Source organism: Enhydra lutris, unplaced genomic scaffold, assembly GCF_002288905.1.
Source record: "Enhydra lutris kenyoni isolate GAN:26980312 unplaced genomic scaffold, ASM228890v2 scaffoldscaffold25, whole genome shotgun sequence".
Classification (NCBI taxonomy): Eukaryota; Metazoa; Chordata; class Mammalia; order Carnivora; family Mustelidae; genus Enhydra; species Enhydra lutris.
In genome coordinates this window covers 25,342,792-25,363,935 of record NW_019154109.1, presented here as the reverse complement: position 1 = coordinate 25,363,935, position 21,144 = coordinate 25,342,792, and the positions used below count along the sequence as shown (strand labels likewise).

General features: G+C 43.9%; 1 protein-coding gene across 2 annotated transcripts in view; it reads left to right on the top strand.

Annotated features, from left to right (window-relative positions):
- Window positions 1-212: 212 nt before the first annotated feature.
- The window catches only part of LOC111151184 (PBX homeobox 1), a 288,290-nt gene continuing 267,358 nt past the window's right edge, over window positions 213-21,144 (top strand). For both annotated transcript variants that reach the window (XM_022508989.1, XM_022508988.1), the window contains exons 1-2: window positions 213-871; window positions 4,114-4,187. In XM_022508989.1, coding sequence (XP_022364697.1) covers window positions 681-871; window positions 4,114-4,187 — 265 coding nt within the window. In that variant the 5' untranslated portion in view covers window positions 213-680. The remainder of the gene's footprint in view (window positions 872-4,113; window positions 4,188-21,144) is intronic.

Below are 21,144 nucleotides of genomic sequence, written 5' to 3'. Positions count from 1 at the left end.
GTTTTTCTGTATGTGTTTCTGGAGTCCTGAGCCTGAGCTAAACAAAAGCAGGAGGCTGACGGGGCTGCCGGAGTTTGCAGAGACACGGAGAAGGAGAGAGCCTGTGCTCTGCCTGCCGCCGCGGCCGGGGGAGATCTGGCTTTTGCAACAGCCCACCCCCTTTGAGATCACTCTGGCCCGGAGTGGGGGTGGGGGGCAGCGGGGGGTGGGGGGGAAAGTTTGCATTGCAATCCCCCTGCCTTCCTCTCCTTTCTCCCGATCAATGCATATTTGCAAAAGGATTAAGCCACAGATTTAAGCGCCGGGAGCCCATTTCTGCCTTGCAAAGGAGACCGGACTGAAAAACCAAAAGCCAGCTCTGATTTCTTTTCGTCAAGTGGGAAGGTGGTTTATTTTTCTTGCTTTTTGGAGTCAACACCCTTCCCCACCAGCCCTTATCCCCACCCTCACCCCGCAACCCCTTCACGCCCCCCTCCCCCTCCCCACTCCCCATCCTCCCACCAGCCTCTAAAAGAGGCAAAGGGATTTTTTTTTTCTTTTGGTCTTCTTTTTTTCCCCCTTCCCTGTTTATCCTGAAAAGGATCTGAAGCCAGCTTGAAGGATAAAAAGCCTTGGTGCTGCCCAGGAGCCGAGCCGAGGAGCAGAAGAGGAAGAGCCAGGGGCTGCCGTTGCCTTTGGAGATGGACGAGCAGCCCAGGCTGATGCATTCCCATGCTGGGGTCGGGATGGCCGGACACCCCGGCCTGTCCCAGCACTTGCAGGACGGGGCCGGAGGGACCGAGGGGGAGGGCGGGAGGAAGCAGGACATTGGAGACATTTTACAGCAAATTATGACCATCACAGACCAGAGTTTGGATGAGGCGCAGGCCAGGTGAGATGGAGGCTTTTCTTTTCCTTTCTTGGGGTTTTTTGTTTTTCTCCCTCTCGCAGGGGGAAACAATGGGAACCGAATCAGCACAGCGCTTTCTTTTTAAATGTTATTTCTTTTTCCATTTTGACGAGCAACTACATGGCGGAGGAGTAAAATTGGAAGGAGCGTTGTTATCGAAAGTGTAATCGCCCATGCCGAGATGTGGCTGTGTGTGTGTGCAATGTGTGTGTGTGTGCAATGTGTGTGTGTGTGTAAATATAGAGATATTCATATATGTCCACACAAACACTCAGGCACGCCGAAAATACTGCCAACCGAACCAAAAGCGGCCCTCGGCACTTTTTACTGCTTTAAAAAAGTATCAGAGAGAGCAGAATTCTCAAGTTTTGAACAGCATTCCGTGCCTTCTTATTGAGGGACTCTGTAACATTACAAATAAAATGTCCCAATAACACTTTCATTTGCAAATTTACTGACTGCTCACCTATTCCGGAGAGTTTGCTTTTCTTTCTCGGCGTACCCCTCCAAAATTAATTTTTATCTTTTCACCTTTCTGCCCCCCCCCATAAAAAGGCAGATTAATTCTTTGTCAGTCCTTGTCAGCTATCCAAAAGATATTTTGCATTCATTTGATTCTGTTTCAAAAGAAGCTAATGGAAAGAAGGAAAACATAATTCTGTTTTGAGGTGTATTTGTTAGTTTTGGGCGACTCAGATATTTAGTTGAACTTTATTGTCTCCTCATTTGAGTCCGTTTAGCAGCCTTCCGTGGCACAGAATGTATGGTCCTTTAAAAAGGGGTGTGTGGGGGGGGGCAAAAATCAAGCATGCTTTTTCCCCATGCTTCTTTCAAGGACCAGTTAGAATGCAAATAAATAGAAATGAAGGCATGTGGGAATTTCATGTATTTCAGTACTATAGGATAGGAAGATCTTTATTAAGGAACCATAATAAAGAAGCTGTGAGCTTCTCAACTTAATTCACTTCCCAGTATACAGTTCTCTACTCTAGGATTTTACAGTAAATTCTCTTTCAGAATAAAATGTAGAGTTAGTGGCAACCCACTAACAGCTTGCCCAAGACTGATCTCAAAAGGAAGAATTTAAAAAATCTAATGACCACATATATCTTTACACTTAATTACCCCGCTTTGTTAAATCTCAGAAGTAGTTTTTTTTTTTAAATATGTACACAATTCCTATACCCCAAATGACTTAGTTATAATGGACATCGTTCTGTGTATTTTTGTCTTATGGAAATAAAGAATTTGAGTTGAGAAAATGAGAAGCAGTTCAAAGCATGGATGTTATGAATTACATCCTTATTTTGGCAGCAAGCACATGAAACATGTAAACTCAGAAGTATTGAGGTTCCCGTGGGCTCGAAAACTTAGAAATGTTCGAAGACTGGGACTATTCTTGATTTTCTTAAATGGGGGAAAGTTTTCAGAAATGAATCGGAGCTCATTTTGAATTGTAGTATCTGAAGAGAAACTAATAATTATCGTAAAGTAGAAGATTTCCCACTGGCTATCTCTTTTTGAATTGGAACAGATTTCTCCATTGCATTGTTCCAGAAAAATAAACTCAGACATAACCAGTAAACTGGTTTAATAACAAGTTTGTGAACTAGAAGGGGCCGGGAAGACTGGAGACTCACCACTTTTCTCATGTTGAGTCGTATTCCTTTTTGTACAACTGAGGGCAGCCGTGGCCTGGCGGGTCCCCCCTTACAGTGGCCTAGATGCTGAGAGATCAGACACAATTTGGGGAGAGGGAAATCTGTTCTCCTTCCATAACCCCTTTGCTGTGCTGTGGAAATGCAATATTTCTGGGAAGCCGTGTGGGGCTTTTTTGTTGTTGTTGCTTTTGTTTGTTTTTCCATTTGGGCCTATATGTAAGAATACAATTAATGAAACTATTCTAAAAGGCCCCAAAAGGGGTCTTAGATACAGTGAAGTATTTTCCACCTTTTTTCTCACCCCACAGGGGAACTCAATCACCAGTAAGCTCTCTTTTTGGTTAAACAATGTAACTCTACTTAGCAACACTGAATCTCTTTTTCCTTTCCTTAGCCATACCTTTCTCATGTACATTTATTATTTACAAAGTAAACCCTTCGTGTTTTAGACACAATGCATGTGTTTATTTTGATACTCTTGAATTTTTGAGTTTATTCCCCTGCTGTACAGTAGTATATAGAACTGACTTCTTGTTACTGTTCTTCATGGGGATGTGTCTATTTTTTTTTTTTTTTAACTTTCACAAGAATTAAAAAAGAATTGCATGTGTCTGGAGTGCCAGGGGTTTCCATTTGTCTTTACACATTAATTTGAGTTTGTAAACAGAATTCCCTTCCCTGATAGCTGATATGATCAGGATTTTGTTTCCAAAACAATATCTTTCTGCTAAGTGCTTCCATAGTAAAATCAAGGGAAAGGTATTGTTTGCTTCTTCAAGTGTCTTCTGAATACAAACACCCACAAGAACCAGGTAAATCACTAATCTAAAAGGCAGAATTGTATTTATTTTTTCCCCAATGGGTGCAAGGTCCTAATTGTAAATAATTGAATTTCAACACCTGCAAATAAGCAGTGTGCGCACAAGAGGCATAATGTGAACACAGAGAAATGAATTTATTCCCCATATGGGTATGTTTGCCCCCTGGCAATGCATTTCCATACTCTTTAACTTGGGGACTGAAATTTTATAAATTGACAGTTCTACTCAGAAGACCTTTCAAGCATCTTGTGTTTATGAGAATACAGGGGCATCTGCGGAATGAATTCGAACACATGGATGAATTAAATTTGAAAACACACACACAGACCGAGAGGCAGACAGCTCCTGGGCCGGGGTGGCTGCATAGATTATAGAAAACTGTTATCCCATGCTTTTGGCTTTGCCGTAGTCATTGCCCTTGATAGGATTATTAGTTTAAGAATTCCACTTTAATTGAACTAAAAAAAAAAAAAAAAAAAAAACACAACAAACTAACTCCGCCTAAATGGGCATAATTTAGGTTAGTTCTGTTCTGTAGTTAAATCCCTACTCTCTCCCTGCTAATTAACATTATTTCTTTTTCTATGGCGGGACTCTGTATATTAAGTCATAAAACAATTGAAGCATGCCACAGAGTTATGCTTGGGATATGATTTTGGCTAAATGCTCAGATTTTTCCCCCTGTGCATTATCTGCAGTTTGATCTTGAAAGTCCTATTACATTGTTGTTTCTTTCTTGCAGAAAACATGCTTTAAACTGCCACAGAATGAAGCCTGCCTTGTTTAATGTGTTGTGTGAAATCAAAGAAAAAACAGGTAGGACTGAGATTCCAACATTTAAGCATTTTCTTTGGCCAATTGATTCACTTCACCAGAAATGACAAACCCATTATTTAAATATTAAAATTTCAGCATAAAAGTGCTGTCAAGATTGATCGCAGATTCCAATAGGAAATCCTAGTAGCTCTGCTTCCTGGAAAAAGCACCAAGTTTCTTTGACAGTTATTATCAAGCATGACTGGTTTATTTTCCTTGACTCTGTCACCAGCCTCTTTGAAATTGGGGCTCAAAGAGAGGTTCTGAAGGGAAATTTATGGAATGATGTGTGCCTTTGGGGGAAAAATATGAAAGTAAAAGTCTGTTTCCTGTAGGAAAATATTTTTGGCCCATATTGAAAACCCTCCTTTTTTTGGAGTTGGGCATGGGGGCTGAACTGTTTAAAGTTTCCTTTCCTTTTTTTCTTGTGATTGTATCGAGCAGCAGGCTAAAGGTTCTCAGCAGTGTTATCAAATACCTTTGTGGAAAGCGCCATACAACGGCAGGTTACCCCGCGTCTGAGTGCCCTGTGATTTTATAGCAGGGAGAAGCGTTGGGTTGAGGGGAATATCATGCCATGAGATCCCTCATTCTGTTGTTTTTTCTACTTTCTAGACCTCATATCATGGACTCACACACTTATAACACGTCCCAGGAGGGCATTTAAATTTTAAAGCAACAATTAAAAAATAGCAATCATCAATCAGAGGTGTTCTTAAACAACAGATGCTCTGCAAAGGACATTTAGCCGCATCCTCGTGTTTGTCTGGGTTAAGCCTTCCTTTTCCAAAGTGGGTGCATCTCTCCCTTGTAAAAAGAGAGAGTTGAGAAATCAATCTGAAACTAGGGCATAAAGATGAGGAACGAGGGGTGGTTATATAAAGCGGGAGCTTCTGCCGGCCTCTGACTTGCTCGCTCGCTTCAGAGCAGTGCAAAGTACCTGCCATCCTATTTGTTTATTTATTTTTTACAACAAGGAGTGTAACAGTCAATAATTCATATCTAAACCATATAAGCAAGGGCATGACATGAATGAAAGTGACAATAAATATGATTGCATGCCCGGTTGATATACATTGATAGTTACACATAAAAAAAGGTGGGGGGGGGAGGGCACACAGGGTGGCTCTCTTTTCAAAAGCTCTCTGTTTGTGTTTTAAAAATAAATAATTTCAAGATGTGGCCGCTGATGAACGCGTAATTGCTTGGGTCTTGAAATCTATGTGAAATTAGTCAGCAGCTCCTTTGTTGAATGTTATTTGTGTTGTGCATAACATTCTAGACAAAGCACCTAAGCAGTGATGTTCAGACCTTCAAGACTTCCAGGTTGCCTTGCCAGAGCCTAACCTTACTGCAAAGCTGTTAATTACATTATTTTAGCTGTGAAATACTTTTAAGAGATGGATGAAGGGTGCATGCAAATATCAAAGAGCTTTTCCAGTTTGTCACACTTTTTAGTTTGTTTGTTTTCTATTAGCCAGAGCAGGAAGCCTAAGTGCATGTCTATTTGTTTCTTCTCTCCTTTTTTTATTTCCTTCTCATTTTCTCTTTTGATCTCCGATGCTTATTTACTTGAGATATGTGTTTTGTTGAAATTTCTCTCCAATCGAGCCTGTTTTCCTGCCTGTCTTTGAGTAATGAAATCTAGAAATCAAGACGTAAAGCCATATTTGATAATCCAGGCTGAGATGACTCTTTTTTTGAAGACACTTTAATCAGATTTTTATTGAAAGGAAGCCCATCAGGGCACTTGGGTATATATTGTGGCCAAAGTGTTTAATTCTGGTCTTCTAATTAAAACCTACTAAGGCAGTAGATCAAAGTGGGTGGGTGTGAATAGAGATCCGGTTCCGGTGTTAAAGAGTTTGTTCCTTCTTCATATTGGCTACACTACAGTGATAGGAAGCAGTGGTATTGGTCAAAAATCACACTTGTAGGTGTAATTTATCATCGGCTTGTGTATTTTGCTTTTTAAAAATTTTCTGGCACTTAATGAATTAATGTCTGGAGACTTAAAAAAAAAATCTAAGTTAAGGTTCAGTGTGTTGTCTTTAGAATCATACATTTAAAACATAGTTGATCAAGTCCTGGAAATTGCAAACGGCAAGGATCCCTACCCCTGTGTTAAAGGGGAAATCTGTGCACGTGTACACACGCACACATAGGCACATATAGGGTTGTGGGTTGAGAGAGCACCCATGGGTGAAAGTTTATTAAAAAAAAAAAAAAAAAGTAAAAAAGGGCCTTCCTCCGTGTTTTTTTTTCCCACTTGTACGTTAGTAGTGAGGGGAAGGAAGAAACGTCTCCTGGAATGTTGAGTGTTATGTGTTAAAGGTAGAGGACAGACGACGGGTGTGTGAAGGAGAAGCCTTTGATTCTAAAAGCATGATTCTAAAGCATGATTATTACTTCGGTCTTGGGGTTTGCCCAACTCCTGGTCCCTGTGCCAGCATATCTTCCTTGCGGTTGATAAGTTGTAGGAGCCTTTTTTTTTTTACCCTTCTTGGGACAGAGCTGGGAACCAGATCTGTTGGATGGTCAGTTTCTAGGCATTCCTTTATTGTTATGGGACTTTTTTATTGTTCTTCCAAGCCCTCTTGCCTTGAACGAGTTACTTGAACTCCGGTGGGCTTGTTTGCTGGTGTGTATTCTCCTGCCAAGTTGACACGTTTGGCTCACCTAGGTCTTATGTCAGGAAGACGGGACTCTGAGAGGAGCGTGGCAATGGCCTTCATTTGCTGCTTTTACTTTTTTTTGCTTTTGTTACTGGTTTCGGTTGGAAAACTCAGAAAGAAGTAGAACACTAGCAAAGACAGTCTTACCAACCTTTTGGAACTTGAAAGAAATACATGCGCACAACACGCCAAGTACGCAGCAGCGTCTAAATTACAGTTGATTGATGGGTATTTAAGTCAGAAATTACTGTGAGGATATTAAAAAAAAAAAACACCATGTGTCTTCTTGCTTCAGAGTGTGGATGAGTTTTTATTTTGATACCCTTTTGCTTTTTTAAAATCAATGCTAGGGAAAAAAAGATTGTTTGCAAAGTGCTCGTGCATCAGATCTCAAACAACAGCCAGGAAAACCTTGTCCAGACCCACAACAATGTGTGTTTCAGAAGGGGCTTTTATCTGCTCTCTCCTTCTAGGAACAGAGGGATTCAATGGAGAGTTTGGGGCCCCTCAATATTTTATTTTCTCTTGTTTTTTTTTAAGGAACCATTCCTTGTCTTCTGACAAATTAGCAATTGGCTGAGTTTACATATGTGTGTGTGGTGGTAGTGGGGTTGGTGGGATGGAAGAGAGGAGGGGGAAAAAAAAAGGCAAACACACTGCATTTCTTAAAAAAGCCCTTGCTTGTATTTTCCCAGTCTTTTTCTTTTTTCTCTTTTTTCGACTTTTGTGTCAAAAATCATGCAGGTTTAAAAATGAAGAAAACACACAAGAAATATTGGGTGCCATTTACTAAGGAGAATATTTATAGATAGCAATGAATAGCTGTAATTGTTGTGAATAGTTTTTAATTTTAGAACATAATAGCTATCTATGGCATTTTCAGCCGATTTTCCTCTGCGAATTATCTGCACTGAAGTTAAATCAAATCACTAAAGGAGGTTAAAAAATTATTTTTTTTTTTACTTCCTTAACACTCTTTTGTTCTCTCTCCTTTCTTTTTTCTCTGTGTTCAATTAACACCCCCATCATAGAACTGTGGGTTTTTTTTTTTTTAAGTCTACTACTGTATTTCACTTTTGACACCTTATCTTATTATTCTTGCCTGCTTCTTTGTAATACAGCAATTATATTATGGGACTGGTACTCCTCTCTTCTTTACAACATTAGAGAATAATGTGTGTGTGTGTGTGTGTGTGTTTGTATTAGTAGGAGAGGGGGCATGGCTGTGTACGGCAGGGGGATAATTCTGATGGGATGAGGCCTGGAGCCGAGCGGGAGTGAAATAACTTTAGACAATTTAGGGCTGCCTCTGCTCAGATTGCTTTTGGGGTCGAAGTGGCAGGAGTGACTTGACAGAAGTTCATCCGTGGCAGACAAATGCAAAAACTTTTTCCTGCTGACCAGTGAGTTCAAGCGTTAGGTCTTTTTTTCCCTCTCTTTCGTGTGTGTGTGTGTGTGTGTGTGTGTGTGTGTGTAAGGGGGGAGCAAGGGAAGGGAAGTTACCGCCCAGCTTTACTAGGACACTACCATTCAGGCACAGAAGAGAACTGGGCAGAAGCCATGGGATTGGACCGTCTGGGCTTTATCAGGATCTGAATGAAAGCTATAGACACGCCACACGAGAACTGATGAGAAGTATCCCTTCTCTCTAGTTGCTGTTGTGTGATCCATTTTGGGGACTGGATTAGACAAATCCTGGCGTTCAAGAGGCGGGCAGGAGGGTGCAAAGCACGCTGGGGTTGTAACCTATCAAAGTGAGAGTTTTGGAAGTTTGGTGTCGCTTCTTCTAACAATCAGGGTGCCTGGGAGGTTTGGGGAGGGAATTGGGAGAGGGTTTAGGAGAGGGACGCACAGAGAGCCTTGGGACCGAGGGACGGGGGGTGTTGGGAGCTGGGGGAGTGAGGCTGTGGGTTCCCAGCTGAGCCAGGCCAGCCCGTGTATTCAGCTCCATGCTGGTGCTCTACTTGCCCCGTGCCTTTACCCCTGCGCTCTAACCGACATCCGCGACCGTTGGGTTGTTTGGTTGGCAAAATTACAGAAATGCCCCGAAACAAGCAAACAAATCCAAACTTAAATACGGCACATGTTTAAAGAGGAAAGCATTTTCATTTTAATTGAAAGCCTAACCCCAGCTTCTTTGGAGACATAATTTACATTCACGCCTTAAGAAAACTTAGCCTTAGTTTTGGTTTTAAACCTCTTTTTGATGGCTGCTGTTATGTTTTGAACATGGTGAGGTGAATCTAAATATACTTCATTCCTTTCCCTTTTTCTGTAAAGAAAAATTCACCCCCAAAGCCACATGACCGAGGCAGTGTCCGAGATCCAGGTCCCGAAGACAGCTCTGATTCATTTTCGGATGACCCTGAGCGTACCCAGTCCCGCTGTGCTGCTGTTTGTGAGAGGAATAGGACAATTCTGGCTCCAGCTCTGTCCCTTACCTGAGCTGCTGTGCTGAGGCTTAAGGAATGCAGTAGTTGATAAATAAAGTACGGGGAGGATTAATGACTTGTTTGCAAAGTGCTTTGAGCTCCCTTGGCTATCCAAATAAAAGATGCTGTGTTTTCTGTAATAAATTATGTCAGGGCTCATATCCTGTTCCATTCCATAGGATGTCATTGTGTTAACTCTTTCAGGGCAAGGAAACAATGTATCCACTAGTCTGTAATCATGTTGCGGGTGGGGGTGGTGGGTTCTCATGGGAAGAATTCACTGGTTGAATCTTTTGCTCCATCTGCATTTTAGAAATGTCACTTCTCTGAACTTGGCAGAGTGATTTCTAGAAAAAAAAAAAAGTGCAGGTATAGACTGTCATAAGTTTATAAAACCTATCTCCCTTTATGGCAGAATAAGGTCAGTAGTGACTTCCCGGAAGGTCTTCTTACCAGTGACAGCTGTGTTTCAATCTCTCAATTATTGGTGGAAATCAAGATTGCAATGGGGAAAAAAAAATTCCCCTTTTGGGTTTAGCTCACGGATTCCACTATATCTTGCGCCGACACTGTTGTCATTAAGCAAGTACTGGTGTGGGTGCCTTGTACCTCTGCTAGTTCGGGATCTACCACTTAGGAGTTGTGAGGTGGTAGGCAAATTGCTTAAATAGTTTTAGGAGAAACTAATTGTAGTGGTTAAGGACTTGGTCTCTGAAGCCCTGCTGCCTGGGTTTGTATCCCACATTTCCTACCTTTGAGCTCTGTGACCTTATTCAAGGTACTACGCCTCTCTGTGTGTTTCATTTTCCTCTTCTGTAAGAAGGTGGTAACAATGATACCTATCCTAGAGGGGCATGAGGAGGATTAAATGAGGTAATACATGTAAATTACGATGCCTGGCATAGGCAGTCAATGACTGTTAGCTTTTATTATTTCTGGCCCTGTTTTCTTACATGAAAACGAGAGGCTCGCACCAGATGGTCCCCAAAGACCAAGCCAATTCCAAGACTCTGTGATTCTATGCTGAGAAGAGACAGAAATTGCTGCATTTAAGATTTGCTTTCTTTTGTTTCTCTTGCTGTTCTCTTAAAGTGAGAATTAGCTGTATCTGGCCAAAAAGGCTGGGGCTAGTTTGGAAAAAAAAACGGGGGGGGGGGGCAAAAAGAAGTGGGTAAGAACAAAGACAAAGGGTTTTAGTTATCCACGAACTGGACAACAACTACCTGAAAAGTGAAAGTTGCATGTTTTAGGGACGGTGTTCTCTTAGCATCAGCAACTAGAGATATTATGTAATTTAGTTTAAAATATTTTCCCTCTGAAAACACATAGACCCATCCATTTAGTTTATAAAGTTTCCAAGTAGGAAGAGGAACACAAAGTGAGTTTAGGGCAACCCCACCTCTTCCTGACTTCCTACTATGTTTCTTATTTAGGAAAAATTTTATCTTTGTCATAATGACAGCCTTGATACATAGGAGGTTTATTCTTTTTTAACAGTTTTTTTTTTTAAGATTTTATTTATTTGAGAGAGAGCAAGAGAGAGAGAAAACGCACAAGCAGGAGAAGGGGCAGAGGGAGAGGGAGAAGCAGGCTTCCCACTAAACAAGGAGCCCGACATGATGTGGGGCTCGATCCCAGGACCCTGGGATTATGACCTGAGGCAAAGGCAGATGCTTAACTGACTGAGCCACCCAGGTGCCCCATTTTTTTTTTTTAAAGTAAAATCTGTGCCCTACATGGTGCTCAGACTCACAACCCCAAGATAAAGAGTTGTGTGCTCTACTGACTGAGCCAGCTGGGGCCCCTGATAATTTTCTTGAAACATATTTCATATGCCATGAAATTGACTCATTTAAACTGTACAGTTTGATGGTGTAGTAGATTCACAAAATTATAGAACCCTCAGAACCTAAATTTAGATTTTTTTTAATTACTTCCCAAAAAACCCAGTACCTGTTAACCAGTCAGTCCATACTCCTCCCTCTGCCTAACCCCTAGTAATTGCTCATCTCTGTCTCTATGGATTTGTCTGTTCTGGACATTTCGCATGAATGGAATCATATAACATGTGGTTTGTTACTAGCTTCTTAAATTCAGCATAATATTTTCAGGTTCATTTATGTTATAGCATACCATTAATACGTTATTGCCTTTTTTTTTTAAGATTTTATTTATTTATTTGAGAATGAAAGATGGTATGTGGTGGGGAGGGGCAGAGGGAGAAGGAAAAGCAGGTTCCCTGCTGAGCAGGGCTCAATCCCTGGGCCCTGGGATCATGACCTGAGCCGAAGGCAGCTGCTTTAACCCACTGAGATACCCAGGCGCCCCAATACTTCATTCCTTTTCATGGCCCAATAATATTCCACTGTATGGATATACCACATTTTGTTTATCCATTCTTCAGTCGATGGATTATTTAGCTTGTTTTGTATGTTTTTGCTGCCCTGAACACGTGTGTATGAGTTTTGTGTGGAGGTGTTTGTATTTCTCTGGATCTCTAGGTAGGAGCGGCATATATAGGTAGGAATCACATGGTACTCTATGCTTGGTGTTTTGAAAAATTGCTACACTGTTCCCCTGACTCTGAAGTCATATTGTAAATGACTCCAAGGTTTGTTTTAGGCACTTCCAGCCTTCCATTTCTTTCAACCTTTTTCTGCAGTCAGGGATCTTTTCCATGTTTAGGGTTCTACTATGATTTTTGTTTTCTTCGATCAACACCTACTTTAAATTTTTTTGGAATAAATATAAACCAAAAGAGTGAATTTCTACCACTGGAATTTCAGGTGTCCCGTTCCTGGAAAGGAAGGAGTTAGCAAAAAAAAAAAAGATTGGATGATTTTCTTTTTCTTTTTCTTTTTTTTTAAGATTTTATTTATTTGACAGAGAGAGACACAGTGAGAGAGGGAACAGAAGCAGGGGGAATGGGAGAGGGAGAAGCAGGCTTCCCGCTGAGCAGAGAGCCCAATGCGAGGCTTGATCCCAGGACCCTGGGATCATGATCTGAGCCGAAGGCAGACGCTTAACGACTGAGCCACCCAGGCGCCCCTAGATTGGATGATTTTCTGAATAGAAATTGAGTATGATAGAGAAAGCATGGACTTTGAGGCAAGCCAGCCTGGATTCTGTTCCTAGCTTGGTGTGTAACATTAATAAGTTATTTGATTTAAGAGAACTTCAATTTCCTCACCTCCACTGTAAAGATAATCATACTATAGGGTTGTTGGTGTGCACTAAACAACACAGTAATGTAAGGCATATTGTTGAGTGAGTTCGCTCACTACATGCCAACTACTGTTTTTTTGTTTTTGTTTTTGTTTTTTTCCCAAAACCACACGGCAGAGTGTTGACCACCCTTCTCACTAGTTTGGCTATGTGTCTTCAGGTTGGATTTTCTCCCAGCTCCATCCAGGGGTTTTAGAGGCTCACCAAAATGCTTCCTGACCCAGCTGCATTTAAACGTTTTAAGTGGTTGTCTGTACGAGAGGAAAAAAAACTCCTGGGCGACATACCTGCCTCTCCCTCCTTCAGTCCTAGAGCTCTAGAAAGGGCATCCCATAGAACAGTGCTGTTCAGTAAACATATATGTAATTAAAAATTTTTTATATGTAATTTTAAATTTAATGCTTTGAATTTTCTAGTGGCTCATTAAAAAAAAGGTAAAAAAGAAACAGGTAAAATTAATTTTAAGAAATTTATTTTTTAATCCTAATAGCTAAAATAGTTCAATATTTTGTGATCAACATAAAAATTATTAGTGAACTATTTTACTTTTTATTTTGTACTAAGACTTCGAAACCCATTGTGTATTTTACACGTAAAGCACATCTTCAGCGGTCCAGCCGTACTTCAAGCAATTAATAGTTACATGGGCTGAGTGTCTTCCATGATGGTCAGCTTGGCCATGGGATGGTTGTTTTGGCATCACCTCTGGTTTTGTTTCTTTTTTGGCCTGGTTTTTGTACTCAGGAGGACACATGGTTGTTGCCTACTCAGACTTGATCTGGTACTTCTGTAGTTATTGAAATTGATTCCCGATGGAAAGTCAAGTTCCAGAATAAGGCATGTATCTAAGGCATCTCTTTCTGGTAGAGAATGTCCCACTGGTGGGAGCTAGGATGAGGTCGTTCCCTAATCTCTCCTTCTATTTTTTAATTTTTTTCTTTCCAAAGATCATTGTTTCATGATTCCTTTCCATATCCTGAACAAAACCTGAAATGTTCCCTGAAATAAAATGAGTGGGTGGAAGCAGCCATCTTGTTTTCTGCCCTTAGAATATAATGAACGAGTACAGAGGAGTCCGAGGTGTGACAAAAGTTTGCAGGACACTGAGTCAGGAGTTCTGAGGCCAAGTGCTGACTGCCTCCAAAGTATGTTATTTTAAGAATGTCATTTAACCTCTTGATCTTAGGTTTCACATCCATGGAATGGGCAACTCTAGAAAGTCACGAACCTGACCCCACGTCCCATAGATCACAACCAGCCCCAACGTGATCCCTGCCAAGGCTTGGGTTCATAGGATGGATGGCAGGTGGAGCATGTAGAAAAGAAAATTCTTTTTCATTGTTATTGCATTTCTCATTTGTCCTCTGACTCCTGGTATCTTTTCTAGACACTCATGCCAAAGTGGCTACGGTAGTATTAAGGCCACCTCCATCAATCAAGTTGAATTGCAGAAGGCAAACTGGGAGAGAAAAAAAAAAAACAGTGATTTTTTTTTTTAATTGAAGCATTTAAGCATTACATTTATAAAGCCAGTTGGAGGCCAGGCCCAGTTCAATCCACCTTGTTGACTCCATGACTGCAAATAATGGTTCTTTTGCACCCTTTCTGTTTGTAGCAGTCAGGCTGTAGCCTGGAAATTGCACTTGGAAGATAGAGTTGTGGTTGTAGGATTGGAAGCGCCGTCTACCTTTGCAAGTTCATAGGCGCGACCCAGGAAGTTGGGAAACTTGGCTCTGGTTTTCACCTTGGAATTGTGGAGAGGGACTTGTTCACCATTTGCCTCAGCTGAAATACCGAAATAAGGTCTGTTTCCCACCTACCTGTCAGGAGGGCTTTTGGAAAGCGAGGCTATTTAGGAAGATGTTTGGTTTTCAGTAAGTGTGGGCCGCTAAGGGCGCGAGGGGAACGCGATCTGGGTCTGTAGTGCTTGGAGACAGGGCTGAATCTGCCAGCAGGTCAGAGGAATTAAGTTTACCTAGTGGCCTGCGCTGGTAGGCCAGGGAGAGAGGGCGGTCGGGCGTTTTCTTCCGATCGCTGTAGGTGATCTGAGACCAACTGTGTCCCTGCAGGAGAATCCTCCTTATAATTACCATTGTTAATCGAATTGAAAGTTTGCATTTCTCTTTTGTCCCTAACAAAGAAAGCCACTCTGGGACCCTAACGGGGAGCACAGCCTGCCTCCATTCTGAAAGGCCCTCTGCGGACGAGAGGCCGTGCACGGTGATGCCTTCCTGCAGAATTTGCTCGCGGAGGCTCTGGGACCTTGCCCCCTGCTTCGATCAGTAAACACTTCAAAATAAAGCGCATGGGCCCAGGCCCGGCTTCCCTTTGTGCGGCCTGCCTGTGGGGGGTCCCGGTGACCCCGCAGCGCGGAGAAAGCCTGGGTGGGTGCGGGCGGGTGCGGGGCTGCTGCGCGGCCACGCGGTGGTCAAGGGCGTTGGGTCAAGGGCGGCCAGGTGAGCGGCCGGAGGTGCGGGGGGAGCCGAGGGCCGCTCACTCACACCAGGTAGAGGAAGGAAGGTTTAAGGGGCTGGAAGGAGTTTAAGGGGCTGCGTCAGGACAGAAAACTTTGAGAACTTGGGGGAATGTGGGGCTGCGGGCCGAGAGGCCTGGCGGGGAGCCACCCGCGGGGCGCAAGGGGGAGCGGCTCCCTTTGGACGCGAGCTCGGGTAGGGGGTCCCCGGGAGTGGGGCGGGAGCGTGCCTCCCCGGCCCCTTCTTCCCAGGCCCCCTAGCCGCCGGCCTCGTCCCCCAGCCCGGTCGACCGTGCTGCCCTTGCCCTGAGAGGGTCTCGGGAGGAGAGGTACCCAGCCCCCCCCCACCACCCAGGGACGGCCCCCCGGGAGCCGCACGACCTTTATTAGGCACCCGGTGGACTGGGCCGGGCTGCGTGCGGTCAGGGCGTCGGGGGCCCCCCCCGGAGTGAGGGCGCTCAAGGACGCGTGACCCCTGTGCCCAATCCCGGCCTGAGCTGCGGTTTCCGACTGCTGGGGTGCTCGGTGCCTGGCGAGCAGACCTCCTCGGTGGCGGTGGCTTTGCACGCAGAGGTGACACGCGCGAGGCCGAGTGTGTGCGCGCGCGCTCACACGCACGCGCATTCATTTGCACCTTCTTAGCCGGCCCTGTGTTGTTTCCCGTGGATTCCAGTGCTGCTCGATGGCGTTGAAGTGAATCAAACGCATAATCTGAAGTTGCTGCAGAGACCCTCCCTGTCGTCTTGGTCTCTCGGCTCTTCCAGGGAGCGCGTCATCTTCCCCTAAAGGAGATTTTTAACCCAGAGCACCTCGATGTACTTCAAACAGCACTGACATTTGTTTTTGTTAAGCGTGGTCTGATTTCTTTAACACTTGAAGGTTTGGGGCCTTCAAACGTACCTAGTTTCTTATATGGCTGCTTGTCTTGTCTCCTAGGAGTGCTTGAAGGGGCCTCCAGCTGCCGGATTTTTGCCAGTCTTGGGCAAAGAGAAAATTGATTTGCCCAAACACACATAGTTGCTCCCCTCCCCCACCCGGCCTACTGGAGCCAAGGCAGGAAGGGGCTGTCATCGTGCCCCTGCCTAAGCCATATTACTTTATTTTTCTTCTTAGAAAGTTACATTAGGAAAGATGTTCTTGATGTGTGATTATTATTCTTAAATGGATTCTTGTCTTGATGTATGATTATTTTTCTTAAATGGATTCTCGTGCTTTCCTATTATTGCTCTGTTACAGCCAGGCAAAGCAACCACCAGGTCCTGTAATAGACCCTCCAGAAACTTTCCACTGAATGCACGCAGGAGAGCTAGAAGTCCGAAAGGTTGAATTCCCTCATTGCTTGGAAAATCTGTGAATTAATTCTGTACATTTCACCAGCCCAGTCTCTGATCCCCCAACTCCCAGGCCCATCATAATTTCACAGCGTGAAGTTCTCATCCCGGTAACTGGGGAGAGGATGGAGGGGTGTAGGTCGAAAGGTCTCATGTTCTTTCTGACTGTTGAGGACGTGGTAGCTAAAATCTAAATTACCGCTCGTTCCAGCAGTGGTGATAATGAAGAATGCAAACAGTCGCTTCCCTCTGCTCCAGGTTTGGACACCAAGGTCCTCCTACCTCATTGACTGTACTGACTTCCTCCCTTTGTAGGGGATTCAGGCTGATGTATCTTGGTGCCTGGAGTCACTTCCTTGAGGCGTAAAAAGACTAGCATCTCCCTGGTGGCCTCCCTGTGGGCATTCGTATGCAAAGACTGGTGGTCTTGTCAGGATCCCTTTCATTGGAATACATCTTCTCCCTTACAGTTTCACCTTCCTCCTCTTGCCCTCCATAAAAGATCTGGAACTTAATTGTTTTTCAGGACGTTTGGCCAGATATTTTTGAACACTCAGTTCTGGAGATGTTGAAGGAAGACTATTCGGTCCCACAGGTTGAACAGTGAAAAAGTTAAAAATGAATCCCTGTCCCGACTTGGTTTGGTCTTAAAGTGCCAGCTGGACATGTTCAGTTTCGATCTTCTGGAGGGCATGATGAAATTTGCAGAGTTTGTACCCTATTTTGGACCATTGATTGCTTTGGCAAATATTTATGGAACTTCTTGTATGAAGCATTATGCGAGACCTGGGAATGCAAATGTGTAAGCTCTGGCCCTTCACCCGCAAGGAGCCGAGCTCCCCGTCCAATGAGGAGTCTCGGTCATGATCTTTGTAATGTGGGCAGCTGACTTGGCTCCCAAAGTCGTGTGCCCAGGGCGGAATGTGTTCCTTGGGACCATGAGCGTGGCCACTGCAGTCATTCTGAACGAAAGCTCATGAACGCTCTAGGTGATATGAGTCCAAGTGTACTTTCTTGGATTCAGAGGATGCTGTGTTGCACGTAGGCAGCCTGAGAAATGTTCTATGTCTGAGTCTTTGCCTTGCTGTTCCCAAATCTTGCCACCCATTTCATTTGCTTGGCCTTCTCCCCTTCGCTCTCTCTTTTGTCCCCTTCCTTGCTCCGACTGGGGCCTCCCCCACACCCCCAAATTGCTATTTGCCAAACTTGTGACCTGAGACCACTTGGCATTTCCCTGGGATGGCTGGAATTTACCACCCGCCAAGTAGGCATTCTGTGACATTTGCTCACCTGGGTAACTTAAGCTCCGTGGTCTGTGTTGAGGGAGTGCCGAGCGGAAGTGTGAAATTTACCTCTGTGCTCCAGGGTTCTTGCCAGCAGGGAGACAAACAGTGATGCTTCTGGAAGCCGGAATTAATTTTTATCGTGGTGCGCATATATAGTTATATATATTCATACACGCATTTATTATGTATTCAATAAATGCATGTAGACAATTTGTGCATTATCTGTCATTCCCTAGTCATTATTTTAACAAATTAAATTTTCATGGTTAGATTCATCTTTCATGTGCGTCCCCTCCCCTCCACGGCTACCTTCTTTCTTTCTCTCCCTCCCTGCTGCTAGAAGACGCTGGGTTATCCTAATGCTCTTTGAGGCCTTGTGCCATTAGACGCCCTATCTCCTTAAGGTTTTGGAGATGCCTGCGGTGGCTTTCTCATTGTGGCCTGCCTAGCCGCGCCACTGGTGAGGCAAGAGTTGCTTGTCTCTATGGCTCAAACTGGTCTAGGAGCTTGTCCGGTCCAGTTCCTGGGACAGGCCAGCCCCGGAGGCTTCTCTGGCTTCTCTGGCTCTCCCAACCCACAGAAGCACAGTCTATGGGTCCTGGCTGTTAGCCGAGGAAGGGAGGCAGGCAGTGTAGACAGTGAAGCTGTTGCCTTTTACTTCTGTTCACCATGTCTGAGTGATTTGAAGGGAAGAGGGTCCGGGCCCCAGGCTCGGAGAAGAAGGCTGGTGTGTGAGGCACAATAGGAAATGTCCGCAGAAGCGATGCTCCCGCCTTCCCTGAGGAGCAGGGAAGTCTGACCACAGGGAATGATAAGTCACGTGCTCAGAACCCTCAGCTGCAGGCAGAGCTACTGTGATCAACCGGATTTTTAAGATGAGGAAACAGGTACAGAGAGTTTCTTGAACTTCCTTCAGGTCAGACAACTAATGAGAGACTGAGTTGGGACTGGTGTTCCTCAGGAATTTCTATGAAAAATGTGGATTTTTTTCTCATTGAGTGACAGCCCTTCAGATGGTGATTCCTCCAGGAAAAATCCTGTGGAATCCTACTTCATTGTCCAAAAAAACAAATGGTTTGGCTCTACCTACCTCTGGTCCTGTTTCTCAGGTACATAAATTTAATTATGTCTTGGCTGTGGTTAGCTGTAAAACATACATAAAAGGAGATAAGTCCAAAATTCTCCTTGGGCCTATTTCCTGATTTTTATTAGGCCTCTCTGCCTGTTCACTTTTTAGAATCTCCCTGATTTCTTCCAGGCAGTGAGCATGACTTATTTTCCTGGGTGGTCAGAAGCTTGACTGCCCCTCTTAGGTGTATATCACCTTTTCTGGTTCCTTCTCAGTAGCCTGGGGTTTCGACAGGAACATAAAACAGGGCACAGTGTCTTGTTCTTGTGTACCCTTCTTGGTCCTGCTGGCTTTCTGTCGGACGTCCTTCTGTCTGTCTTACCTCCGATTGCGGCCACACTCCAGGCCCCAGGGTGCTTGGGTCATTCAGCTGCCGTGGTGAGACCTGGACATCTCCTCTCTCCGGCCACCAAGCCCCTCGGTTAGTGGGGCACCTTGAGCAGCTCTTTTGTTTTGAGAAGTGGTTGGTTCTCAGTTTTCAGGAGGGGACAGCTGCGTCCGGTGGGGTGGGGTGGCCCTGGTAGAAGCCGGTGGAGGTGAAGTCTTGGTGACAGTGACACTTTCCACGCCTGTTATCTTCACGTTGCCCCAGGCGTTGGAAGGAATAAAGACAAAATTCAGCATATCCCATGTTTCAGTGTGTTGTTTCGAAAACAACTTAGCCCCAGGAATGCCTTAATAAAGAAAATCTTACAAAAAAAGAAAAGAAACCCACTTAATTGTACCACCCTAGCTCACTTTCCATAAGCAGCAACCCCCGTCACTCCTCCCCTACCCCCTCACCCCCCACCAGCCCATTGCTTGTATTTCTTTCCTGTCATTTTCCTTATGGCTGTATGACTTTTCCATTTCTTGGGGATGATTACATACACAGGGATGAAATTCTCTCCTATTTTTGCAACGGAACCCGTTAAGGATCTTAATTTATTTATGTATTGCTTCTATCGTCTCAAAGAGGGAAGTCAAGCAGTTTACCAAAAGAGAGAAGCAAAACGAAGAGATGTACTAAAGAAGTGAGGAACACAGAAGAGAAAACTGTGGTAGAAAAAATGAAGTGCCAGGGAATGCTAGTGTGTAAAATTGCATGCGTGAGGATCCTTTCTCATCGTAGACTTGGTTCCAGTCCTTTTGCTGGTAAGGAAATAGCTTCTGCCTCTTCGGATCCAACTAATTGAGGAGCTTATTTAGTCCAGATCTTATAGAGTTGGTTACAGCTTTAACTCTCTGCTTCCTGGCAGCAAAAGAGAAAAGGGAAACAGGATCAGTTTCAGATTTCAAAGCGCTGAGAATTGTAATGAACCAGAATTGGACTTCATGCAGAATTTCTCCCATCACTCGTATTAAGAAGATGGTAAGGGATGTGATAGATGTTGTCCTCTACAACATGGTCAACAAAATATTATATTTCATATTTTCCCACAGCCTGTTACATATAATGTCCCTACAGCACTCTCTAGAGCTTATTATAATTATTGGCTTATGATCTGATTCTCTGATTAGACTAATGAATTTCTGGAAAATAATGATCAGGACTTCTATGACCAGCAACACAATATAGATACTCAGCTCGTATTTATTGAATTGAAATGCTGTTTTATCTGTTTCTCCACAAAGGAGATAAATCCATTTATTAGCATTTATTGGGTACTTGTTACTAAAAAGAGGGGTCAGTCAAAAGTCCCTGCCCTTGGGGCTACTTATGGTTGTCTGGGAACAGCTCATATCCTAAGAGGTACATTACAGCTTGGCTGGATAAGTACTATGTAACAGAGGCATGGACATCTTCTGTTTCATGGCATCGAGTATCAGATTGCTTCAGATCCACTCAGTACAGCTGGCTTCTCCCTTTGGAATTTGTGTTGGGGTCTTGAAGCCAGGAGGGGCAGGGGGAATAACAGGAATGATGAGGGCATCTGAGTTTGTGCTGAAGAGAGGTGATAGTTTTGCAAATTTGCTTTTTCACTTCTATTCTCTTTTAGGAAAAAGCGTCCTATTCCTTGACTAACTAACCCAACCTCCCTGAACCCCAGGTCTGCCCTATTGGGGTAGGGCAAGCAGTGGGGCCCCTCTTTCTGATGGGACCCGGCAGCCTCAGTGGGGAGACGCTGTGGTTCCTTTGTCCCTGGGCGGCTGGAGTCGGGGCCACCGCTCTGTTTCTGGGGCTGGCTTCCAGAGAAAACAGCATCTGAAGACTAGGAGGAACAAAGGATCCTTGGAGCATACTTGTGAAAGAGAGAGTGAAAAGATTAAGTAACTGTCACATCTGGCTTTTAACCAGTTTTGTCAATTATTAGATGTTCATTATTACACTAATCAGAGATAATTTTTACCTTTCTTTTTGTTTTTTTAAGATTTATTTATTTATTTTAGTTCTGGGGGTGGAGACTGTTGGGGGGCAGAGGAGAG